Raw genomic sequence first — 24,768 nt, forward strand, 5'->3', positions numbered from 1 at the left:
TGGAATTTACTTCAAAACATATTCAAGACTGTGCTGTTAAGTGTCCTTTCTACAAGGAAAATAGCAAGTATCAGCATAGATTAGGATCTAAAGAAGCTCATGATAGCTCAGATAGAACTTATTATTAATTCAAGATAAAAACAGTACACAATAAACATCTAACCCTAATCTGAAACAGAGATTTAACCCCAAAGCCTTCATAAACATGAGAGTTAACCCCAGAGATTCTATAAGGCAATAATAATTAAACACAATTTTGGTAATTTTTGAAGATCTTCATTAAGGAACTGAGAATACGTAGTGGACAACTTCCATTTTTGATCAGCCAGCACAGCAGATTTGAAGTGGAGATAGGAGGACTCTCTGCCAGTTATAATAAATGTCCAGAGTCCTTAACTGTAAGATGAGTGGAAAAGAAACAGCTAACATAATGAATATTATATCCTGCCTGGATCAGGCAGACAGGTTGCTTGTATTTCTTCACCTTGAGCTGAAATTTCAATGCTGCGTTGCTTTAAATTCTGAAGGTGTGATTCCCTAACCCTTAGGAGCTGGTTGAAAAGTTAAAGCAAAACAAAACAAAAAAGCTTTAGTGAATACACAGAAAGATTTTGGAAATACCCTAGATGTTTTATTTACATTATTGCTGTTTTAATTATTATAGCTTTCCTATGGTTTATACAAAGCCTGTAACTGAATTCATTGCAGTTCAGACAGTCCTATTTTGTATTTATGTAAGCATAAGAATATTTCTTAGTGTTTATGCTATTTCATTAGCATTTGCCATTTGTCATTTTAATGAAAGCATTGTTTATCTGTTTTGTAAAATAAGCAAAGGTTAAGAGTATGCATGTATCATCACTTAATAAGGTTGGATGAAGAAGACTTGTGATTGCTGCAAAGAAAAAATATTCCTCTGGGGGAAGCTTCTTGTGCTGCAAAATCCCATAAACCAAACCACTTGTTTATCTGTCATTCCCAGTGAGATAGTAATATAATTACTCTCATAATTATCTTCATTAGGATAGGGAATTAACTGCAACCGATTCCTCTGCTATGTGAGTGTTTATTTTATTTTTGAGGGAGGGGGAGGTACCGTTCTGGGTTTTAATCAAAGGGATAAAGGATTATTATATTCACAAAGCAGAGACATCTGTGATGCACTCTTCTGACATTCTGTTTATGCTAAAATATAGCTTGTTGTCCTTCAGTTCCAGAATCCCTGTGCCCATTCCCTGACATCTGCCCTACATTACATGGTTCCCGTGCGACCAAGACGACAGATTGTCTATCCTCTGGAAAAGCTTGGCATAAATGCTCCATCAAAACAAGTCTCTAAGGATCAGGTGGGTAACTAAAGCAGAAGCAAGCAAAAGGCATAGTTCCAGCTAAATGTAGAATTTGGCAGATGGGATGACATTACTGCCTTAATGCTGTTGGGCTGCTTCTTAATTACCCTGAACCTCATGTTCATGCCCTTACACTTCACAGTCAGCTGTATCTTTTTCTATACATTCCATTAAAAATACAACTACAGGCTGCAGGTTTTCTATTATTAGAATTTGATAGAGAATAATTTTATTATATTAAAATAATCAAAGTTGCATTAAGGAACTCTAATTAGGCCCTTTTGATCCTTCCAGGAAGATAAATCCCAGTCCTGCACTTGCTATCCCCTTCTCCCCCATTGTCACATCAAATAGATTATCTGCATTTGGAACTTCTGCATTGTAAAAAGCCCAATTGAATCATAATACAGGTTTGTATAACCCAGTTTCCCATTTCCCGCCGTGACCAGCCAAATGTGCCTGGAAAATTCACAGTCCTGTCTCAGCAACCAGTATTCAGTGACATACTGCTCCTCAGGTTCCATTTAGGCATTGTGACTAATCATTATTGGTAGGCCTTTCCTCCATAACCTTCTCTAATTCCTTATTCATCTTGCCAGGTGGTATATGGGTCTATGTGATTTGAGGATGAAAATGTGGAATGCATATAAGTGTGCCATCTGTTGCTTTTCATGATGCTAACTAACTGGGATCTCTTTACACGGTTGCTGGATATTAGTGGTTTTTTTGCTCTTATAGTTGCCTCTTGTATATTTAAGGATAACGGCCAACAGAGAAACTTGTTTTAGTATACAAATGTATTTTTAATTTTGAGGGAGGTAGGAATAAAATGGATATTTATTTTCAGCAACATAATGTAATATTTGTATATACTTCACTCAGTTTTTGTGTTGGTATTAGTAAAACAAGCTGAATTATGAAAACAATAAAATTAAAATAGCAATATGTGAACTGGATTGCAATAACCGATTGTTTTTGTTTTTTTATGCTTTTTACCTTATGCAGTGCAGCTCTCTGATTTTTAAAAAATGCACACAAATTTTGAAAATTGGAGACTTGCAAAGTTGAATATTAATGGATGTAGAGACTAGTCATTCAGATTTGTTTTATAAATTTATAAATTTAAATATAATTATTTTATGTAACATTTATAAATTTGCTTGCTTAGTATAAACAAACAAACAGAGAAGGTGAGCCTGTAGAATATATCATGTGGGGATATCAAGTGTGGCAGTTGAGGGGAAGGAGGGAAAGGAAATCATGGATAAAATAGGGCAGTGTTTTTCAACCTTTTTTGGGCAAAGGCACACTTGTTTCATGAAAAAAATCATGAGGCACTCCACCGTTTTCCGCACCGTTGGACCTCCCCACGGTCGCTACACGAACGGTCGTAAGTCGAGGATGGCCTGTGTTCTCAAGGGGTTGGGCTAGAATAGATGACCTCCAAGGTCCCTTCCAAATTATTATTATTATTATTATTATTATTATTATTATTATTATTATTATTATTATTATTATTAGCCTCTTTATTTTATTTTATTTTATTTTGGGTCTTTTGTTTGTTTTTGCTGTGAAGGAAAAGGAAAGCTTGCATTTCTTTTTAATTTATCTTTCTGTATTTTCTTTTTTCTCTTCTTTTCTTTCTTCCTTCCTTCCTTCCCTCTCTTCCCTCCCTCTCTTTTCTTTCTTTATCTTCCTTCCTTCCTTTCTCTCTCCCACTTTCTTTCCCTCCCTCTCTCAATTTCTTGCTTTCTACTTGTTGTGGAAATTGGAAGCTACTTGCATTTCTTTTTAATTTTTCTTCCTGCTTTTTTTCCTTCCTTCCTTCCTCCCTTCCTCTCTCTCTCTCTTTCTTTTCTATTCTCCTTTTTTTTCTCCCTCTTTTCCCCTTCCCCCTTTCTCCTTTTTTCCCTTCCTTTTTTCTTTCTTTCTCACCTTTACCATCAAAAGCACTTCACTCCAGAGGGGGGGGGGAAACCCCAAAGGTTTTTAATTGCTTTGGTCCAAAGGACATTTTATTATGCAACGTATCAAAAGGACAGGTTAAAAAAAAATCAGCCGTGTAATTTTTCAGACGCAAGCGAAGCCTCCAAGAGTGAAGCGGTCAGATCCCTCTATTTCGGGCTGGGGCGAGGGGTTGCGGCGAGCAAAGAAAGCGGAGCCAGGCAGCCGACCAGGCGGGAGTCTCGCATCCTCAGCCGCGCGGGGAGTAAGGAGTAAGCGGCGCGTGCTGGGGAAGAAGAGTTTTTTCGAACGTTGCAGGCAACCAACCACGCGACAGCTCAGGCGAGCCGGGCTGGCCGCCCGTCCGTCCTCTTCCGATAAGCGAGCCGGTCGCCTCTCCCCAGCTTCTCTCTCTTCAGCAAGAGACCTTCCGAAGCCAGAGAAGGGGGCGGAGCTATGCTGCCGTGGAGCCCTGGTGCCTAGAGAGGTCGAGCCCACTTCTTTTCCCGGGCTTTTGCTTCCAGCGAAGTAGGGCCGTCAGCTTAGCCAGAGAGTCTTGCAGCGCTGCTCCGCCCGTGGCTGTTCCTCCTCCTCCTCCTCCTCCTCCTCCTCTCACCGCTGTCTCCTAGGTCAGTGTTTTTTCAATTTTTCCCACGGCACACCAGGCAACATCTCGCGGCACACTAGTGTGCCGCGGAACAGTGGTTGAAAAACACTGAAATAGGGAATGGTAGTTGAAACAGTAGGACAAGTCATGCTGGGAGCTGCAGGAGAAAGAGAAGGGGTAGCATGCATCAGCCTTGCCATACTTACATATCTGGATTTCAAAACTGGAAAGACCAAAATGTTCTGAGATTTGGTTTGTCCTGCAGTGACTAACCCAAAAGGAATGTGCCTGCTCTTCCAGAATGCAAAACATTTTCTTAATTTCATGTACACCCCAGCCTATCTATATAATTGGCTTTTTTACATAATTCAATAATTAACTAGCAGTACATGTTTGGAAATTTGTAATATATGGGATGGTCATCTGGACGAGCTTGATTTTTATTCCAAGAATGAAGAATGGATACTTATTCCCTGTAGGAATTTCTACTTTTTCAAAGAGTAATTTCACAAATGAAGGCGAATATACATGTCCCAGAATAATGTTGCAGGATCCAATCTGAGTCACCAGGACCAGAGGTTTTTTTCTTCTGAGTTTTTGAACTCATGCTGGAGCCCATCTTCAGGGAACTTCTTTCTAGAGAGTGTGTGCTGTTCTGTGTGGTATTTATAGTGCCTGTAGTAAGTAGCTTTTTTAGGCATTGATTGGGGTGTGTTGATGACTGGCTTTTAAGTCCTTAACTGTCATTTGCTTGTGCTGCCCACTCCTCACCTTCTAAGTACTTGATAGGCCGGTGGTATCTTGTGACTTCTTGTGGGTACCCACAATCATTTGTAACAAGTTGTCTGCACAACATTGTGAGGAGAGAAAGGAAAAAACAAGGTACAAGACTAACCACATGGCACACCCTGCCATACATCAAAAACATTTCGGAAATTGTAGAATGCAGCTTACAAGATCTGCAAGTGGGCATCACACACCGCCCAGAGGCTACCATATGAGGATAAATTATGCATTGTAAAGATCTCTTGGAGGTGGGAGATACTTCCGATGTAAACTACCGAATCCCCTGCATGGATTGCCCCTGTGACTATATAGGACAGACAGGGAGAAAGCTAATCACCAGATTCCAAGTACACGAGCGATCAGACAAGGAGGCTCAAAATCACTGGTTGCCTCTAACTGCAGTGAACAAGGGCACACATTCAAGATTGTTGGATGAGCAGGTACAAAAACAGCCAGGGAAATGATTGAAGCCTGGGAAACAGGCCTCAATCAGTCAACAGTCAGTCAACAGGAGTGCTGTTTATCAAGTACTTAGAAGGCAAGGGCTGGGCAGCACAAGCAAATGACTCTAATGACTTAAAAGCCAGCCATCCACACATGCCAATCAACATCTAAAAAGCCACTTACAACAGGCACTATAAATACCAAACACAGAAAGCACACACTCTGCTAGAGAGAAGTTCCCTGACGATGAGCTCCAGAATGAGTCTGGTCCCGGTGACCAACCTAGATTGGATCCTGCAAAGACTAATTTATATAGTGCAATAAGTAGTGAATTAGTGAAAGGTTCTTCCTTTATTAGTCCAAGGAAAAGTCAGACAGAAAATTTTGAGAAAGTATTATGTGGATTGGAGAAATCTCAAGGAAGCCATAGTTTATTCTTTTGAAGTAGGGATATAACTGGATCCTTCAGTAAAATATAGTGAAAATTGTTAAAGGTCCTTGTTAAGGAAAATTTTTCTACTGATGAGATTTTTCCCCCAGGAATCTGCCTTTTGAGATATGTGTGTGTATCTGTATATCTGTGTGGTGGGTGGTTATGTATATATAGACAATATGGCAAAATGAAGTTCAACCAGTATGTATAATTAGCTTGAGAACCGTAATTATTTTTTATAATTATAAGCAGTAGGTTGTCAACTTGTTTTATTGTCTCACCATCTGGGAGCATTTTGCTATCCATCTGTTTTATGTAATTAAGTAATTATCAATATAAACCTACAATGGGTGTTATAATTAACAAGAATAATTACTCTATAATGCATAGTAAATTCATATATATAATTAATTTTTGTTTGTTTCTGGCCACCAATTCTGTGTGCTTTATTACTTCTCAATTCTCAAAGTTGTGAGGTTTTACTATCAGTTTCAGGAATGTTTCTCCTGCTACTTAGACAAAATCTGCCACATCAAACAATGTCCTTCTGGCATTCCACATATGAGTTTGCACTTGTGCAGTCATAAGCATTCCACCCAGAAATTACAGGTTAGCTTTGAAATACCTAAGGAAAGAGCAATGGACACAAATCTGAAGAGTTCTTCCCTTGCAAGCAAGATTATCTAGCTACTAATAGGTAATACTGTACTTCTATAGCAGTGCTGATTTTTTTCTCCACTTATGTCACCTGTCAGGGAATCTCCAAGTATTTGTATGAAAAAAAAAAGATGAGGTAACACTCCATAAAGATTATAGATTCCATTTCCAAACCAATGAAAAATAGCTTAAAGAAAATGCTATATCAATAAAGGATTATCTAGACCAGGGGTAGGCAACCTTGGCTCTTTTATGACTCATGGACTTCAACTCCCAGAATTCCTGAGCCAGCCACGCTGAGAGAAAAGGGAGAGGTTTCCAAGCTGAGCCATGCTGGCTCAGGAATTCTGGGAGTTGAAGTCCAAGAGTCATAAAAGAGCCAAGATTGCCTACCCCTGATTTAGACCTTCTGGAACATCATCCAATTTGGAGCCAAAATCATTGAGGCAGAGAGAAATATATGGCTAAACAAATGGATGGGGGATGATTATTGGCTACCAAAAAAGGAAGCTTGCCACATGTTTTGAAGAAACCATAATCAGGGAGGACTTTGAATAAAAGATATCCCTGTTAATCCCAAAAAAGGCAAATGAAACTTGTCCAGCCCTTTTGTTCCAATTCATATGCCAAAATGCAGTAGTACTTCAGAATTTCAAAAAACACTTCCTTCCACCTGTATGTCTCCATGCAGAAGTAACTTTATTTTAATCAGAATTAAGAAAGAAACAAAGCAAAAGGAAGTAACATTTAAACGCCAACAATTGCTGAAACATTGCTGAAAGAAATCCATCTGAGTACTCAAAGAAACCAAGTTCAAATTTTTTGCCACGGTTGTGCAGCATAACAGCAGCCATGTATAATTTTGCAACATTGTATAGAATTTACCAAGCCCAAACTTTGTAATTAACTGATTTTTTAATCAACATGATTAGCACTAGAGAAAAAATTCAGAATGTATATTAATATAGCAATTCAGAAATTGCGATCTATAAAGATTGATATAAAATGTATTCAAAGTCTTGGGCTAGGATTCATAGCCAGAAGCTAGCTGGAATAGTACTATTGGTACTATTTTTGTTTTCTTTTGCCATAATCATTCTACTTCTATTTACAGGTCTTTGCATTTTGTGGTTTTCTCCTCTTATTCTATTCTGCTGTTTCCAGGTACTACAACATCCACCATCAAGACTTTTTATCTTTTTTATTGACATTTGTTAAGTCTGGAATGATATGTGGAAGGTGCTTATCTGTTTGAATTCTAAAATCTGAGAGCACTTTAGCTTTTTCATTTTCTATTACTTTGCCTGTTTTCTTGCTTTCAGGCAAATGGCATTTCTTGCAGATATTCCACTATACCATTGTTGCTGTTTTGTCGTGCCTTTGTGTGTAATCACTCTCTGTGATATTTTTGCAGCAGCTAATTATTATTAATTTAAATTGTTGGCTGCCCAAGTCAACTGGAATCTTAGTTGTATTAAACATGAATCTGAGTATTCTTTTTTAAATTCTGAATATAGTTTTACTGATACGATAAAAGGAACATGAAACTTGATAAGAGTCCTACTACAGTTGTGCTACTATTTCAAGTCAGGAAGACTGATAAGAGATATTAATAGATGAGTCTAAGAGGAGATTGAAAAGGTGCAGTTTCTTCACTCACTTAATAAAAAATTTTATCTGGAAGAAATTTTGTCTAATGAAAGTGTATAAGGTAAATTTGTACAATGTGTACAAGGCAAACTGAGAATCAATGGGTGTAATGACTAAGGCACCAGAATAGAAATCGGGAAAATGAGTTATAGTTCAGCTTTAGGCATGAAAGTTGGCTGGGTGACTTTGGGCCAGTCACACACTCTCATCCTAATTCACCTTACAGGGTTGTTATGCATTGAGTTCTTTATAAAAGTAATAAAGATAGGATTAAAAAAATCTTTTAAAAATTCCACTTATAGTAATCCTAAAACAAGAATCTGATGCCTTTAAAAGCACCTGCTAAATTTGACCAATTTCTCATTATTCTATATATCTGTGAACCCAAAAATGTACTTAAACCACAATAACTTTCAAGAGATATATGTTGCAATTGGACTCCTCCGCAAGATGGCTGTAGGAAGAGTTTTGTCTCCTGTCCATAATCTACTGTTTTTGCTGCCAAACCTGGTTCTTTGGCAGTCTTGCTCCTTGGATTTGAACAGGGGCACTTAGGAAGGACCTAAGTTGACTTTTGGATAGCTGTGGACTCACTCAGGAAGAGGAATTTTGAAGATTGCAAATTCCTGTGGGAGCAGCAGGAAAGTCATTGGTCTTTTTTCCACCTTTTCCTATCAGCAGATTGTTCTCATAAGCAAACCTGGGTTTTAACTTCACTTTCAAAGCCTTTGTTTTGCTTTGTTTTTTATCTTTAAAAATTAATTGGACGGCTGAATGCTACTTTATTTCATCCCCTTGCTGGCTTTTATCTACTTCTTTTGCTTTTTTCCTTTGATCTCTTTGCTATCTTCATTAACTTCTGCTTTTCTGTAACGAAACACGGTGTGTCTTGGATAGTGAAAGTACTTTTATTTTTACTTGATTTCAATTTTTATTGGACATTTACTACAGGGATTTCGTATTTTATCAATTTTCAAAAATTTTGGAGTTTATTTTTCTTAATCCTTTAGTTTTGGATCCAAATGTCCAGAAAATATCTTCCCTGCTCTTTTGTCTGTTTCTTGTTCGGCTTTTCTTTTTCTTCCTTTTTTTAAAAAATGGTGTTTTGTATTTTATTTTTTTTAATAAAATAAAAGTATATTTTAAAAATTATATATATATATATATATATATATATATATATATATATATATATATATATATATATATATATATATATATATATATATATATATATATATATATATATATATATATATATATATATATATATTGTACTCTAGAGATACCTGCCCTCCTTTCTTTTTGAATAAATCCTTTTTTCCCTCTAAACCAGGAAATATAATTGTTGAGACTTTGGTGATGAGGGTCAATTGTGAACATTAGTGTTGATTTAATGAACAATTAAGACTTAAAAGTACTCATTTTGCTTAAGGAATTTTGCCCTGTGAGCATACATTAGACATAATTTCATCAATGGAATATTTGAGGAAGTGATTAGAGTAGCTGAATTGTTTCAGTTGTAGCTTGCACACCTCCTGCCTCATAATACTTGACTGTTACTCTTAAATCATAGTGAAATATGAGGCTTAGGAAAAACATGATAATTTATATTGCATGGCTGTTAAGCACTTAATTTCAAATTTGTTGGCCTTCTGAGACATAAATGGCAATTGGAATTAATGTAATGCGTTACTAACATCTTAAATTATATGTTGGTTAAATAACATGGCAATAACTATCACCAATACTGCTGCTTAGTAAGCTAGAAAAAGGTGGGATAGACAATATCACCACCAGATGGATCTGTAGCTGGCTGACAAACAGTACTCAGCAAGTAGTCCTCAATGGTACTACATCCACATGGAGAGAAGTAAGCAGTGGGGTACCACAATGCTTCATCTTAGGCCCAGTACTCTTTAATATCTTCATAAATGACTTAGATGAGGGAATAGAAGGGGAACTCATCAAATTTGCAGATGACACCAAACTGGCAGGAATAGCCAACACCCCTGAAGACAAGCTCAGGATCCAAAAAGATCTTGACAAACTTGAACAATGGCCCCTATCCAACAAAATGCATTTTAATGTGGAGAAAAGCAAAGTTTTACATTTAGGCAGGAAAAAATCAAAGATATAAGTACAGACTGGGTGAGACCTGGCTCAAAAATAGTAACTACGAGAGGGACCTTGGAGTCCTAGTGGACAATCACTTGACTATGAGCCAGCAATGTGCAGCAGCAGCCAAAAAAGCTAATACAATCCTGGGTTGTATAAACAGAGGCATAGAATCAAGATCACGTGAAGTATTAGTACCGCTTTATAAAACCCTAGTAAGACCACACCTGGAATACTGCAACCAGTTTTGGTCACCATACTACAAAAAAGATGTTGAGACTTTGGAAAAAGTTCAGAGAAGAGCAACTAAAATGATCAAAGGCCTGGAGACTAAAACATATGAAGGACGGCTGCAGACTTGGGTTTGACTAGTCTAAAGAAAAGAAGAAAGTTGATGCCAAAGAATTCAATTTTGGTCTCATCTGACCACAACACTTTCACCCAGTTCTCCTCTGAATCATTCAGATGTTCATTAGCAATCTTCAGATGGACCTGTACATGTGCTTTCTTGAACAAGGGGAAGTTGCGGGCACTGTAGGATTTCAGTCCTTCACCGCGTAGTGTGTTTCCAATTTTTTTCTTGGTGACTATGGTCCCAGCTGCCTTGAGATCATTGACAAGATCCTTTTGTGTAGTCCTGGGCTGCTTCCTCACTGTTCTGATTGTTGAAACTCCACAAGGTGAGATCTTGCATGGAGCCCCAGACTGGGGGAAATTGACAGCTATTTTGTGTTTCTTCCATTTGTGAATGATCACACCAACAATAGTCACCTTCTCACCAAGCTGCTTAGCGATGGTCTTGTAGCCCATTCCAGCCTTGTGTAGTTCTACAATCTTGTTCCTGACATCCTTGGTCTTGGCCAGGTTGGAGAGTTTAGAATCTGATTAATTGATTGATTGCTTCTGTGGACAGGTGTATTTTATAGAGGTAATAAACTGAGATTAGGAGCATTACCTTTAAGAGAGTGCTCCTAATCTCAGCTCGTTATCTGTATAAAAGACACTTGGGAGCCAGAAATCTTGCTGATTGATAGGGGATCAAATACGTATTTCACTCATTAAAATGCAAATCAATTTATAACTTTTTTGAAAGGTGTTTTTCTGGATGTTTTTGTTGTTATTCTGTCTCTCTTAAAATAAACCTACCATTAAAATTATAGGCTGATCATTTCTTTGTCAGTGGGCAAACATACAAAATCAACAGGGGATCAAAAAAGTTTTCCCCTTAAGATTGCAGACTTAAAATGTTAAAAAACTCTATATTTTCATATCAAAATAATTTTGTTTAACAAAGAATTTTTTTCAAGGAGCAATTATTGCTCAATAATTTCCAACATTAGATTATTAGTAGTTTCTATAGAACAGGCATGGGTCAAAAGTAGTTATTTATTCTTGTCCCAGGTAGCTAATGACTTTATACCACTAGTTGTCATGCAGATACATTTGTTCTGAGCTAATGGCTGGCTGTAAATTTCCTCAGTGTAAATGTCAGTGGATTTTGTGTATTATTGCCATTAGATTTTGTTTGGAAGCTTAAACATTACACAGTTATGAGGAAGCACCAGATGGCCTCATTAAGAAGAATGCTCTGAATGTTTACTACTTATGTCCATGTGTGAAATTAACAATAAGGTGACCTATCATTGCTTGGAAAATATGATGTCAGTGATATAGAGATGCTGACATTATTTGCTGCAAATGTTAATATTCATGCTGGCCTGCAGTTGGTTAAGTTGATTTCCTTCTCAGTGTGAAGGCTGTTTGGATATGGAAAATAAATATTCTTTGTCAAGTGTTATTTCTAAGTATCATCCCAAGAACATCATTAGAAGCAAACCTTACTTCTTCTGTGACATGCCATTATTCACTTGCATTGTTGAATTATATAGCATGAACTATGAATGTTAGGGGTTATAACAACATTTAATTTTAAATGTTACTTTTAGTCATTTTTGATTGTTGGTGTTAGGACAGGAAAGGGCCTAAGAGGTTGGGACTGGAGCTGATTGATTTGCCATTCTGGATCTGCTATGCAATGGGTTGTTAATGTAAGTGATGTTATGATGTTCATCTATGTTCTAAATTATTGCTGAAATGAACCTCTGAATCTTAAAGTAAGAATTATTGTTTTGTGTTGCTGTCTCATTTCTTTCAATGGGTTTTTCCATGACACTGTCTTTATATTTTTTACATTGTATTTATCCTGTATGCATGTTCAAAATTTGAATTTTCTGTAAGGAATGTTAGCTGTTGCTGAATTTCAATCATTGTTGAAAAAAATTGGAAAATAGTTATTTTACATAACTTGCAGGCCTCAGGAAATATTGAAGCATGACATGGAGTTAAAGTTTGCCTTGACAAATCAATCAATCTGAATTTGAAGACTAAGTCCCAGCAAGTATCCACTGGGTATGTGCAGCAAATATTTCCTGCCTTATTTTCAAGGCAAAGTTCTCCCAAAATGAATTTTTAATCAACTAGAAATACTAAACATTAGAAGCAAAAGTATCATGGGTATATTAAAAGTAGCCTTTCTATTTCAAAGATCATTTTGTTTCAGATTACTTAAATTTCTGAAATTGTGAAACTTTTGTGGTAAATTCAAAATACAAACTAATATTAATCTATGTTATAATATTTTTACAAACATTTGAAGAAAAATACATATTTTCACTCATGCCAAGTTGATCACCTAAAATAGGGTTAAGTAAAACTTAAAGTAATTGTGTGGAAAATATCCTCTTCCCCATTACTATATTGTCAGAAATCTTCAAGGAGTTTAAAATATTAAGCATTATTTCTTGTTCATTTGATTTACATCCCATGTTTCATTCGGGAACTCAAGACATTATTCATAATGCTTTTTCTGCTTTTTCCACACAACAACAACACCGCTATGAGGTACAGTAGGTTGAGCTGAGTGGGAGTGACTGGTGCAAAGTCACCCAGTGAGCTTCCATGACCAAGAATGGATCACAACTTGGCTCTCCTTGCCTTGATTCTCTAAGACTTAAAAATACAGTATTAGTCTTCTTCTTCATACTGCCCCATCTTTCTTTGCTCAAGGAAAGAGAGTCCTCCTTTGGGAAGAAAGAATGAGTGATAGCAGAGGCAATTCCAGTAATTTCTCCTAACAGCAGGAGAATTCTAAAGTTTTCTCCAACCCTTGGGGGAAGGAAAAGGAATAATGGTAGTGTACATATAAGAAGAATTAGGAATTGTGTTTCGTCCACCCTACTTTTGCTCAAATTGAGCACAGGTGTTCATGTAATCTGCCATTCTTGGTTTGAATATATCCCTAAAGTTGTGACTGTCAATACTGAAACTGTCTCTTAAATACGGTTTTCCTCTAAAGAGTTCTGTTGCTAAATTCTGCACTGTATTCCATCTTAATTGTTTGATATTAAAAAAGGATTGGCTAAGGAGGCAAAGACTTGAGTAGGTAGTAGATACGGGAAATCAGAGCAAAATGCCTTACATAGATTGGATTGCTGGGTAGAGAGAGTGGAATCTGACAAGAAGGGAAGAGAAAACCTAAGGCCCTAAAGGAGGGAATTAAGTAAAGGAAATACCACACCTAGAATACTGCAATTTTGATCACCATATCACAAAAAAGATGTTGAGACTTTGGAAAAAAATCAGAGAAGAGCAACTAAGATGATCAAAGGCCTGGAGACCAAAACGTATGAAGAACGGCTGCAGGACTTGGGTCTGGCTAGTCCAGGGGTAGGCAACCTCGGCTCTTTTATGACTCATGGACTTCAACTCCCAGAATTCCTGAGTCAGCTATGCTGACTCAGGAATTCTAGGAGTTGAAGTCCATGAGTCATAAAAGAGCCGAGGTTGCCTACCCCTGGGCTAGTCTAATGAAAAGAAGAAATAGGGGAGACATGATAGCAGTATTCCAGTACTTGAGGGGCTGTCACAAAGAAGAGGGGGTCACGTTATTCACCAAAGCACCAGAGGGTAGGATGAGAAACAATGGTTGGAAACTGACCAAAGAGAGAAGCAACCTAGAATTAAGGAGAAACTTCCTGACAGTGAGGACGATTAACCAGTGGAACAGCTTGCCTCCAGAAATTGTGAGCGCTCCATCACTGAAGATTTTTAAGAAGAGGCTAGACAGACACTTGTCTGAGATGGTATAGGTTCTCCTGCTTGAGCAGGGGGCTGGACTAGAAGATCTCCAAGGTCCCTTCCAGCTCTATTCTATAATAGAAGTAAATATGAGCTGAATGTTACTCTGGAAAGAGTATAAGACCTCTAACATATAAAAAAACAGCAAACATTCTTGTTTAATGTTAATAAAAGGATATATGAGTATCTCAGAGGAATTAAATGACAAGCTAAATCAAGAACAGGAGAAGATAAAATGTATGGAAACCTCTAGAATAGTGACAGGTCAAGAGGTGTGGCAAAAAGCACTATAGGAAAGTTAACAATGCATCTCTCGGAAGGTTATATAGAAATATTATGCTACTTCTGAGCATGAATGTTCAAAAGGACCTGTGACATCCTTTGGTTTTGTAGTTTCTATAGTTATTTTGGTGCTTGCTTTCAGGAGGACTAACCTCCTGCTGTCATTTTAAAGTCAACTGGATTGAAAATATCATGCTTGAAAATACTGGCTGCTGTATTGTGCACCAGCAGATTTCAGTTTGTAGGATACGCAAGAGTAATGATAATCTTTTGTTCCTGGACAACTGCGCACTCAGGAGCAAGTTGAATTACCCACAAAAAGTGCATTCCATTTCCTGCATTTTAATGAGCCACGATATTCTTATTTGATCAAGAGGAATGTCATAGATGTAATTTTGTTGGATCTCTTTTGGCATAACGTACTCAGCATGTAATAAATTTCCCAATTTTGCACTATTGGCTAGGAGGAACTTTATTTATCTCTTTATTTTTTAATTGACTATAACTTTTAGCCACTATGCAAGCTCTACAGGGATTAATTGATGTGCTTTGTTGCTACTCCCTGTATTTTCAGTAAGGACTTTCTGGGTCTCACTACAGTAAAAGGACATTTTCTGCTACAGAAGATTGCATAAAATCTAAGTATCTTTCTGGTACTTTATGTGGAAAAGGAACCCAAAACTCAATGAGCATTTTGTACATAAAAAATGGGCAGAAACATATGGCTAAATATACTAAAAGATGGAAGAAATTTCTAACTGTATTTGTAATACTGTACTAAAAACATTTCTGCACATGTCCATGAATTTTTATGATATCAATCTTCTGGATTTAAAAATCAAATGTTATTCATTTTTAACTTCATGGAACATTGTCCATATTCAAAATTTATGTCTTGCCTTTCACATCAGAAATGGCCTCTTGTTAGGAGGTGCAGAAAAGTAACAGAGAGTCAGGCTGTCTTCCCAGGTGGAAACAATGTGACAGGTGGTCACAGCAGGAATGACTCATCTCAGCATAATCCCTAATTCCAGTAATCAAAGATAATAAATCTTTTTCTGTTGTGCATTAGTTAATGATTACTATTTCATTCAATAATAGCAGAATATAAATAAGGTGGAACTTGATGGGTAACACATTGTGATGTCTGAATATATATATATATATATATATTGGCAGAATGTATAATTTTATAAGGACAAAGCAATATTGTGACATGTCAGATACATTTTTTAACTTCTTGGAGCAAGTTACTGTACTGGTGAAAAAGTAATTTATTGCACATTAGAGCTGTTGTTAACTCGAGCTATTATATGGCAAATAAAATGAGTTCAATGGCATTGGTTGCGCCATTCTGAACTCCCAACTCTGCTTGTGAAGAGTAGGTGGTACTGTGGTGTGGATGGCCTTTGTGCAATTTCTTCTGATATGCCACTTACACCTGTTCCTGGATCGCGAGGCTGTGATCACAGCTACTCATGCCCTGGTCACTTCCCAAGTGGACTATTGCAATGAACTCTCCAATAGGCTGATCTTGAAGAGTATCTGGAAGCTTCGGTGGTATAGAATGCAGCAGCACAGGAAGTTATGTGTGCTCTTAGAAGGGCATGTTGCACCTTTGCTCTAAGAACTGCATTGACTGCTGGTTTGCTTCCGTGTCCGATTCAAGGTGCTAGTTTTGACCTTTAAAGCCCTACCTGTCATGGGGACTGGATACTTGAGGGACCACTTCTTCCTGATTACATCTACCCATCCTATCAGATCCAGCAGGGAGAGCATGATGTGAGTCCTGTCTGCAAGGGAGCTCCATCTGACAGAACCTAGGAGAAAAGCTTTTCCTGCATGGCACCCACCCTCTGAAACATCATTCCTCCTGAGTGAGGTTGGTCCCAACCCTTGTGACCTCCTGGAAAGCTCTTAAAGCCTAGATTATTTCAACAAGCCTACAGATTCCCTGTCCAGAGGGAGCCTGCGCCCTGGCTGTGTTGTATGTAGTATCTCCCCTCTTGTGATCTTGCTTTATTTATTTTGTTTTTCCCGTGTTTACTGTTTTACTGATTTTATTAAAAGTTAGATTTATTAAATCTTTGGCTCTGTTTTACATCACCCAGAATCACTTTGATTAAGGTGGGCAGCTCTGTAAGTTTTATAAGTGAAACAAATAAATTAGACACTTGTCATATGGTGCCTTCATATTAAATCCTTTTTTTTTTCTTTTTTTCTTTTTGATCTTCTCTCAGAGGAAGTTTATATTTACAGTACATTTGTGACATATCTCTTCCAAACCGTAATCTTTCCCCTGTTTTGGATTTCCTCCTTCTTGCTATTCTCCCCCTCCTTTCAATAACCTGAACCTACATAAGGTAATTGCCAGATTCAAATCTGAGAGCTTTGAATTTATATAATTGTAGAAGAAGCCTTCTCTAGTAGGAAAGGAGAACGATGGCTTCTCTCACTCTTGAGACTCTACAAAGGGTACAGAGAAGAGCAACAAAGATGATTAGGGGGCTGGAGGCTAAAACATATAGGGAACGGTTGCTGGAATTGGGTATGTGTAGTTTAACGAAGAGAAGGGTGAGGGGTGACATGATAGCAGTGTTCCAATATCTCAGGGGCTGCCACAGAGAAGAGAGAGTCAAGCTATTCTCCAAAGCACCTGAAGGCAGGACAAGAAGCAACGGATGGAAACTAGTCAAGGAGAGAAGCAACCTAGAACTAAGGAGAAACTTCCTGACAGTTAGAACAATTAACCAGTGGAACAACCTGCCTCCAGAGGTGGTGAATGCTCCAACACTGGAGGTTTTTAAGAAGAGACTGGACAGCCATTTGCCTGAAATGGTATAAGGTTTCCTGCCTGAGCAGGGGGTCGGACTAGATGACCTCCAAGGTCCCTTCCAACTTTATTGTTGTTGTTGTTGTTGTTGTTGTTGTTATTATTATTATTATTATTATTATTATTATTATTATTATTATTATTATTATTACTTACATGACAGTGCATGAAGGAACAGTATTTAGATTGCAAGCATCTTTCTCATTCACTTTCTTCATTCTGTAGCATAGAGCAAGTTTAGGCACTTGATTTCTATATTCTTTGAAAACGTGACTTCAGTCATTGTGACCTGTTGCATATATCATGGCTAAAACAAACCATGTCTCATCACACTCCACCAATTCAGAGAGTTCATCATCTCGTGTGCCAGTGGGTTTAACATGTTGCATAAACCTTGTTCGTATGTTTGGTATATTAGTGTTTGTAATTTACTGTGTTGTGTGAATCCACTTATACAATTTGTTCAATAAACTAAGGCTGTACCTTTTGTTAGTGTAAGGTGTAATCTCAATCACTGAGTAATCAACAATTTGCAATTATCTTTTAGCATCATTGTACAGTCATCATTTAACTCAGATTAATCTTAACTGACATTGGCCACTGGATGTCATGATTGCACTGCTAAAAATTATCAGAAAAAAACATGAATCTGAAGATTTTTTTTTCAAACTCCAATCAGCCAAGAGTGCATATACATTTTTCAAAAAATATTTGTCTGAAAAATATAGACCACATCCTCATATTTGAACTTTTATTCCAGTGTTTCTAGCAAAAAAAGGTATGTTGAGCAATGGGTATATATGAACGTTATCTCAAATTCAGCTCATTAATATGCTCTCAAAAATTATTCAAAAAGTCCAATACCTTCTTAACATTAGTAGAATAGTGGAAAAAAGAGAGAGCTATCACTGATTTACTGGTGAGATCCAATTCCAAATCTTCAAACTTCTCTTAGTACTTTAATCTTGATGATAAATCACATAAGAGATCCTGACACAACTTTAGGGCTCTCACAGTTAACCAAAGAATCATTCACCATTTTGGTGGTTTTGGGGTTGGGTACCATCAATATGCGGATGATACCCAGCTTTTTATTTCTACCCCAAACCACCCCAGTGATGCCCTCGATGTGATGTCCCGTTGCCTGGAGGCGGTTCGGGTATGGATGGGGAGGAACAGGCTTCGGCTCAACCCTGACAAGACTGAGTGGCTGTGTGTGCCGGCATCTCGGGAAATTCAGTTTGTTCCATCGTTGACTATGGGGGGTGAGATATTACCCCCCGTAGATAGGGTTCGCAACTTGGGTGTCCTCCTAGATTCACAGCTCTCTTTAGAAGATCATATAGGAGCTGTGACTAGGGGGGCCTTCGCCCAGGTTCGCCTGCTGCGCCAGTTGCGGCCCTATCTGGACCGGGATGCCTTGAGCACAGTCACTCATGCACTCGTGACCTCTCGTTTGGACTACTGCAACGCTCTCTACATGGGGCTGCCCTTGAAGACTACTCGGAGGCTCCAGCTGGTACAGAATGCGGCCGCGCGAGTGGTGGTGGTGGTTTCCCGATACTCCCATGTAACACCTCTACTCCGCGAGCTGCATTGGCTTCCGGTTGTCCTCTGGGTAAGATTCAAGGTGTTGGTTATGACCTATAAAGCCCTAAATGGCATGGGTCCGGGTTACTTACGGGAGCACCTGCGGCCGGCATCAACTTCCCTTCGTCCAGTGCGCTCCCACAGAGAGGGCCTCCTTAGGGTGCCGTCAGTCAAACAGTGTCGACTGGCGGCCCCCAGGGGGAAGGTGTTCTCTGTGGGCACGCCAGACCTTTGGAACCGTTTACTGGTGGAGCTCCAGATGGCTCCCGACCTTCGCTCCTTCCAACGTGACCTAAAAACTTATTTATTTGAACAAGCCAGCCTGGTCTGATGGGTTTAGGGGTATTTTAACGCTATTGTATTAACTTATTGAATTGGGTAGTAGTATTTAATATTTTTAACTTTTATATATTGTATTTTATTGTCTTGCCCTATACACCGCCCTGAGTCCTTCGGGAGAAGGGCGGTATAAAAATTAAATTATTATTATTATTATTATTATTATTATTATTATTATTATTATTATTATTATTATTATTATTATTATTATTATTATGTTTTTCTATGGGCAATGGCATTTTCTGCTATTAGTGCTACATAGCTAAGGTCTAGCTGGAGTGATGACTGATGGTCTGATTGTAGGATCAGTATGATTTGTGGCCAAACTCTGGTACTGTAGAGAGATGAGGCAAATGTAGGAGTTCTGGCAAGAGTTTGAAAGGAACTGCATTGTTGCTTTTGTTTTTAACTGGGTTCCTGCATAAACAAACAAACGAATGAATAAATGTTTTTAAATGTATACAGTGTAGTAAAGTAGTGAGAAAAATGGGGTTACAATTGGTGTACCAAAAGCTGAGTAAGCCTGTAATTCTCCTCTTGAATTAAAAGGAGTTCAGAATTTATTTGTTGACTACACAAGATGAAGAATTTCCTGAGCTAAGGAATCCCAGAGGTTTCTTTTAAGATTTGCCAACTGGAAGAGATCGCCTTGTCTATATTAAGGATTCATGTTAAGAATTGTGTGCATGCTAAAAGTTAAAATTGTGGCATTGTATCAGAAATTTTACCAGCAAGAAATGTATAGAAGAGTATTGTATATTGCTGCTAGTTTTGAACAAATGAGAGGGGATGACACAGAATCAGTTGGCAGAGAAAATAATAACTCATATTGGGGAGGTAATGCACAAACATAACTTCACCTCTAAATACACACAGTGCTAGTAGTAATGGATAACCATCTACTCCTCACATAATTGAGTTTACTCAGTTTCATGAAATAAGTTCTTTATTTTGGATTTTCAAAAGCCTATTAAATATTGTTATAAAACAGGGATTGATAGGTCACTGCATTTACTACTCATGATGGACATCACATAAAAGCATTTATAGATGTCTTACTACCTAAAGATTTCCAAATATGATTTTGAGCCTGTGAAGTCATCGTAGGTCTCGCAGTGTCTCTATTTGACAAAGCTTTACCTAATATTGGAACTATAGATAGGCACTTCTGATCACATCTTTAGAACAATATTTAAACACATTAATACAGATAATATTTAAAAGGCAGTTGTATTTCCATCTGGAATATTACAAGAGGCAGAAAAAGTCTGTTCTCCTGTTGAAAAAAGCATTTGCCGGTGTGTGTAATACAGAAAACAATTTCTATGGAATCAAAGTGATCGTTGCAGATTGCCATTTAGAGTTCAGATGAGTACAAATCTGGTATTCATAATGTAACTGCAACTTGTTTACTTTGCCTACCCTTGCTATCTCCAGGTAGTGAGCATGATAAGAACATGAAGTGGATGGCCTTAATAGTCCTTTCCAAAGAGGAATTTGCAGCTATGCACTTGCCTTTTCTAAAATAACGTGATGCTGTGTCTATTGGTGTTTCCAAATTTATGGTCCTGGAGGATTTCAACCTGCTTTCCTTGGGTCTGGGCTCAGAGGAAGCCTTTATATTCATGACCAGCTTTGTAGCAGGCAGGCCCATCCCACAACGTGGGTGATTGTCACATACCATATTATACATTACTTTTGTCTCAGTGTGGTAGCAATATGATCTGGGGTACTTATTATGAAAAGATGATGATCCAACTAGAACTAAGAAGAAATTGCCTGACAGTTAGAACAATTAACCAGTGGAACAACCTGCCTCCAGAAGTTGTGAATGCTCCAACAGTGGAAGTAAGAGACTGGACAGCCATTTGTCTGAAATGGTATTGGGTTTTTTGCCTGAGCAGGGGGTTGGACTAGAAGACCTCCAAGGTCCCTTCCAACTCTGTTGTTGTTGTTGTTGTTGTTGTTGTTATTCCTGTTACTTCTGAAGAAATGGACAAGGTGGGAAAATCCCTGCGATGGTGAATTCTATCTTGAAAGATGGGATAATCTCATCGACTCTGAAGGAGGAGGAGTCCATCCCATTCTCAAGAAACTATCTTTGGATCCCATAGATTTGGACTATTTCTGTTCAGTTCCTAACCCTCCTTTCTGGGGAAGGTTGTTGAGAAAGTGCTCAGCCTACCACTCAAAAGATCCTGGAGGAAATGGATTTTCTGGACCCCTTCCGGGTTTGAGACATCTTAGATCACAGTCGCTGATATTGTATTGAGACAACTTTGGTTGCACTTGATGATGTGGCAGCTCAGGATGGGGGTAATGTAACCATCTTGGTCCCCCTTGACATCTTAGCAGCCTATGCTACCCATTGACCATGGAATCTTTCTGAACTACCTTAGGGTGTTGGGTTCTGTTGTGATTCTCCTTCTTTCTTTGGAGCTGGTTCCATTCAGTGTTGAGGGAGATGTGGTTTGGTCCCTGCTCCTGCTTTGCAGGGGGCCTCAAGAAAGCACTAAGGACCCCTCATTTCAACTCTGAGCTATTCAAATGTTCTCTTCTGTTGGAACTTTGCATGTGTCCTTATGTAGATCCAAATGAAATACTCTGTGTTTAATTTATGCCATAGTTTCATCTGTGACCCATATAAATAGAGGGTGGGATGATGAAGAAGAAGATGAGATGGTTCATATAGATTGCAGTGCTGATGAAAAATGTTATACAATTTCACTGTATTTTCTCTTGCACAAAAGTGACAGACCTGACCTGTGTGAACTGGAATTCTATATGGACTAACAAATTAATGGATATTAGCATAGCTATGTGAATTGGTTGCTTAGTATTAATTTAATTAAAGGTATCTATAAGATTATGTGAGGGACGCGGTGGCTTAGTGGGTTAGGACGCTGAGCTTGTCGATCAGAAGGTCGGCAGTTTGGCGGGTCGAATCCCGAGTGCCGCGTAACAGAGTGAGCGCCTGTTACTCGTCCCAGCTTCTGCCCACCTAGCAGTTCGAAAGCACGTAAAAATGCAAGTAGAAAAATAGGGACCACTACGGTGGGAAGGTAACAGCGTTCCGTGCGCCTTTGGCGTCTAGTCATGCCGGCCACATGACCACGGAGACGTCCTCGGACAAGCGCTGGCTCTTCGGCTTTGAAACGGAGATGAGCACCGGCCCCTAGAGTCGGAAACGACTAGCACATGCATGTGCGGGGGAACCTTTACCTTTACTTTACCTTTATATAAGATTATGTGAGCAAGCAAAGAAAGGAGTCCTGGCAAGATTTTAGCTTTAGTTTTGACTGGGTGTTTGCAGTAAAAAAATGTTAAGATTTGCCTGTGGTGCTTCAAACTTCAAACCAGGTTCGCCTGGTGCACCAGTTGCGGCCCTATCTGGACCGAGATGCCCTACGCACAGTCACTCATGCGCTCGTGACCTCCCGGTTAGACTACTGCAACGCTCTCTACATGGGGCTGCCCTCGAGGACCACTCGGAGGCTTCAGCTGGTGCAGAATGCAGCCGCGTGAGTTGTGATGGGAGTCTCCCGATACTCCCGTGTAACGCCTCTTCTCTGCGAGCTGCATTGGCTTCCAGTTGCCCTCCGGGTGAGATTCAAGGTGCTGGTGATGACCTATAAAGCCCTAAATGGCATGGGCCCGGATTATCTTAGGGAGCACCTGCTGCCAGCATCAACTTCCCATCGTCCTGTGTGCTCCCACAGGGAGGGCCTCCTTAGGGTGCCGCCGGTCAGGGAGTGCCGGCGGGTGATCCCCAGAGGGAGGGCGTTCTCTGTGGGCGCGCCTGCCCTATGGAATGATCTGCCTATGGAACTCCGGACCGCCCCTGACCTTCGTTCGTTTTGCCGGGACCTGAAAACCTGGCTCTTCGATCTATCTGGCCTGGACTGAGGGGTTTTATCTTTTTAAACTTTGTTTAATTGGTTGGGCTATTAATTAATTTAATTCATTTTAATTCTATTTTTTAACTTTTATATTGTCTTTTAAATGTTGCCCTGTAAACCGGCCTGAGTCCTTCGGGAATAGGGCGGTATAGAAATAAATAAATAAATAAATAAATAAATAAATAAATAAATAAATAAATAAATAAATAAATAAATAACTTAGCACTACAACTGTTGCTTCCTGAATCCAGTATTGCTACTGTCCCTCATGGTATGTTATATAAATAATGAAAACTTTGTTCACACAGCTACTGCAGATTTTGCCTCAAGTAACTCACCTAATCCTAAACTGAAGTTCCCTCCTTCTCCCAGTGGTATAATGTAACAAGAGTCCCACTTCCATTTTGAAAATTTCTCACAAGCTTCATTCTGTGCATTAACTTGTCTGTTTCTGGAAAACACCTGATATTCTTCTTCAGTAATGATGCTCTTCTCCCACTTTCTATACATACCATTTTTTTCTGTCCAGCATTTTAAACACCTCTACATATATCCACTCCCATTTTGTCTTACAGGGATTGAATATGGTTGTGCCTATCTTGTTCCATGGAATTTTCCATTCTTCCTGGACCCTTTTCTCCTCAAGGATTTAAAGCAATTTTGATAATTTCAACATACCGTATATACTTGAGTATACGCCGACTCGAGTATAAGCCGAGACCCCCAATTTCACCCCCAAAAACTGGGAAAAGTTGTTGACTCGAGTATAAGCCGATCCGCCGTTCTGCAAGCCTCCGCCGCCAGCAGAGGCTCGATCCGCCATTTTGCAAGCCTGAATACACAGGAATACCCTGTGTGGCCGCGGCTCTCGGGGAAGCCCTGGCTGTCCGCTTCCTCGCTCCACGCTGCCATTCGGGGCCCGCGCGTTCCCCGGGCAAATCGCGGCGCCCAGCAGGCGAGGAAACACGCCCGCTCCAGTTGCCCCCCCTTCCCTCAGGAGACGCGAAGCAAGTGACCGCCCGGAGCTTACCGAGGACTTGCGCGCGGCCGAGGCTTCGGTGCTTCCAGGATCGCGCGCACCTCTCCCAAGCCGCCGCCGTCTGGAGACCTGCCGAAGTTTGGGGAGGTGCGCGCGCACCTCCCCAAACCTCCCCAAACGTCGGCAGGTCTCCGTTCCTCCTGCCGACGTTTGGGGAGGTTTGGGCGCCTCCCCAAACCTCCCCAGGTCTCCGTTCCTCCGCGCAGACCTGCCGACGTTTGGGGAGGTTTGGGCACCTCCCCAAACCTCCCCAAACCTCCCCAGGTCTCTGTTCCTCCTGCCGACGTTTGGGGAGGTTTGGGCACCTCCCCAAACCTACCCAGGTCTCCGTTCCTCCGCGCAGACCTGCCGACGTTTGGGGAGGTTTGGGCGCCTCCCCAAACCTCCCCAAACGTCGGCAGGTCTCCGTTCCTCCTGCCGATGTTTGGGGAGGTTTGGGCGCCTCCCCAAACCTCCCCAGGTCTCCGTTCCTCCGCGCAGACCTGCCGACGTTTGGGGAGGTTTGGGCGCCTCCCCAAACCTCCCCAGGTCTCCGTTCCTCCGCGCAGACCTGCCGACGTTTGGGGAGGTTTGGGCGCCTCCCCAAACCTCCCCAGGTCTCCGTTCCGCCTGCCGACGTTTGGGGAGGTTTGGGCACCTCCCCAAACCTCCCCAGGTCTCC

At 39.7% G+C, this 24,768-nt stretch overlaps 1 protein-coding gene across 1 annotated transcript in view; it reads left to right on the forward strand.

The window, feature by feature from the left end:
• Positions 1–24,768, forward strand: part of CFAP61 (cilia and flagella associated protein 61) — a gene marked incomplete at both ends in the record, with an annotated part of 146,327 nt that overhangs the window by 41,055 nt on the left and 80,504 nt on the right. Inside the window, one exon of the mRNA XM_081325248.1 lies at positions 1,212–1,346. Within this exon, the coding sequence (XP_081181374.1) occupies positions 1,212–1,346 (135 nt within the window). The remainder of the gene's footprint in view (positions 1–1,211; positions 1,347–24,768) is intronic.

The sequence above is a fragment of the Vipera berus genome, assembly GCF_964194415.1.
Source record: "Vipera berus genome assembly, chromosome: 3".
Taxonomy (NCBI): domain Eukaryota; kingdom Metazoa; phylum Chordata; class Lepidosauria; order Squamata; family Viperidae; genus Vipera; species Vipera berus.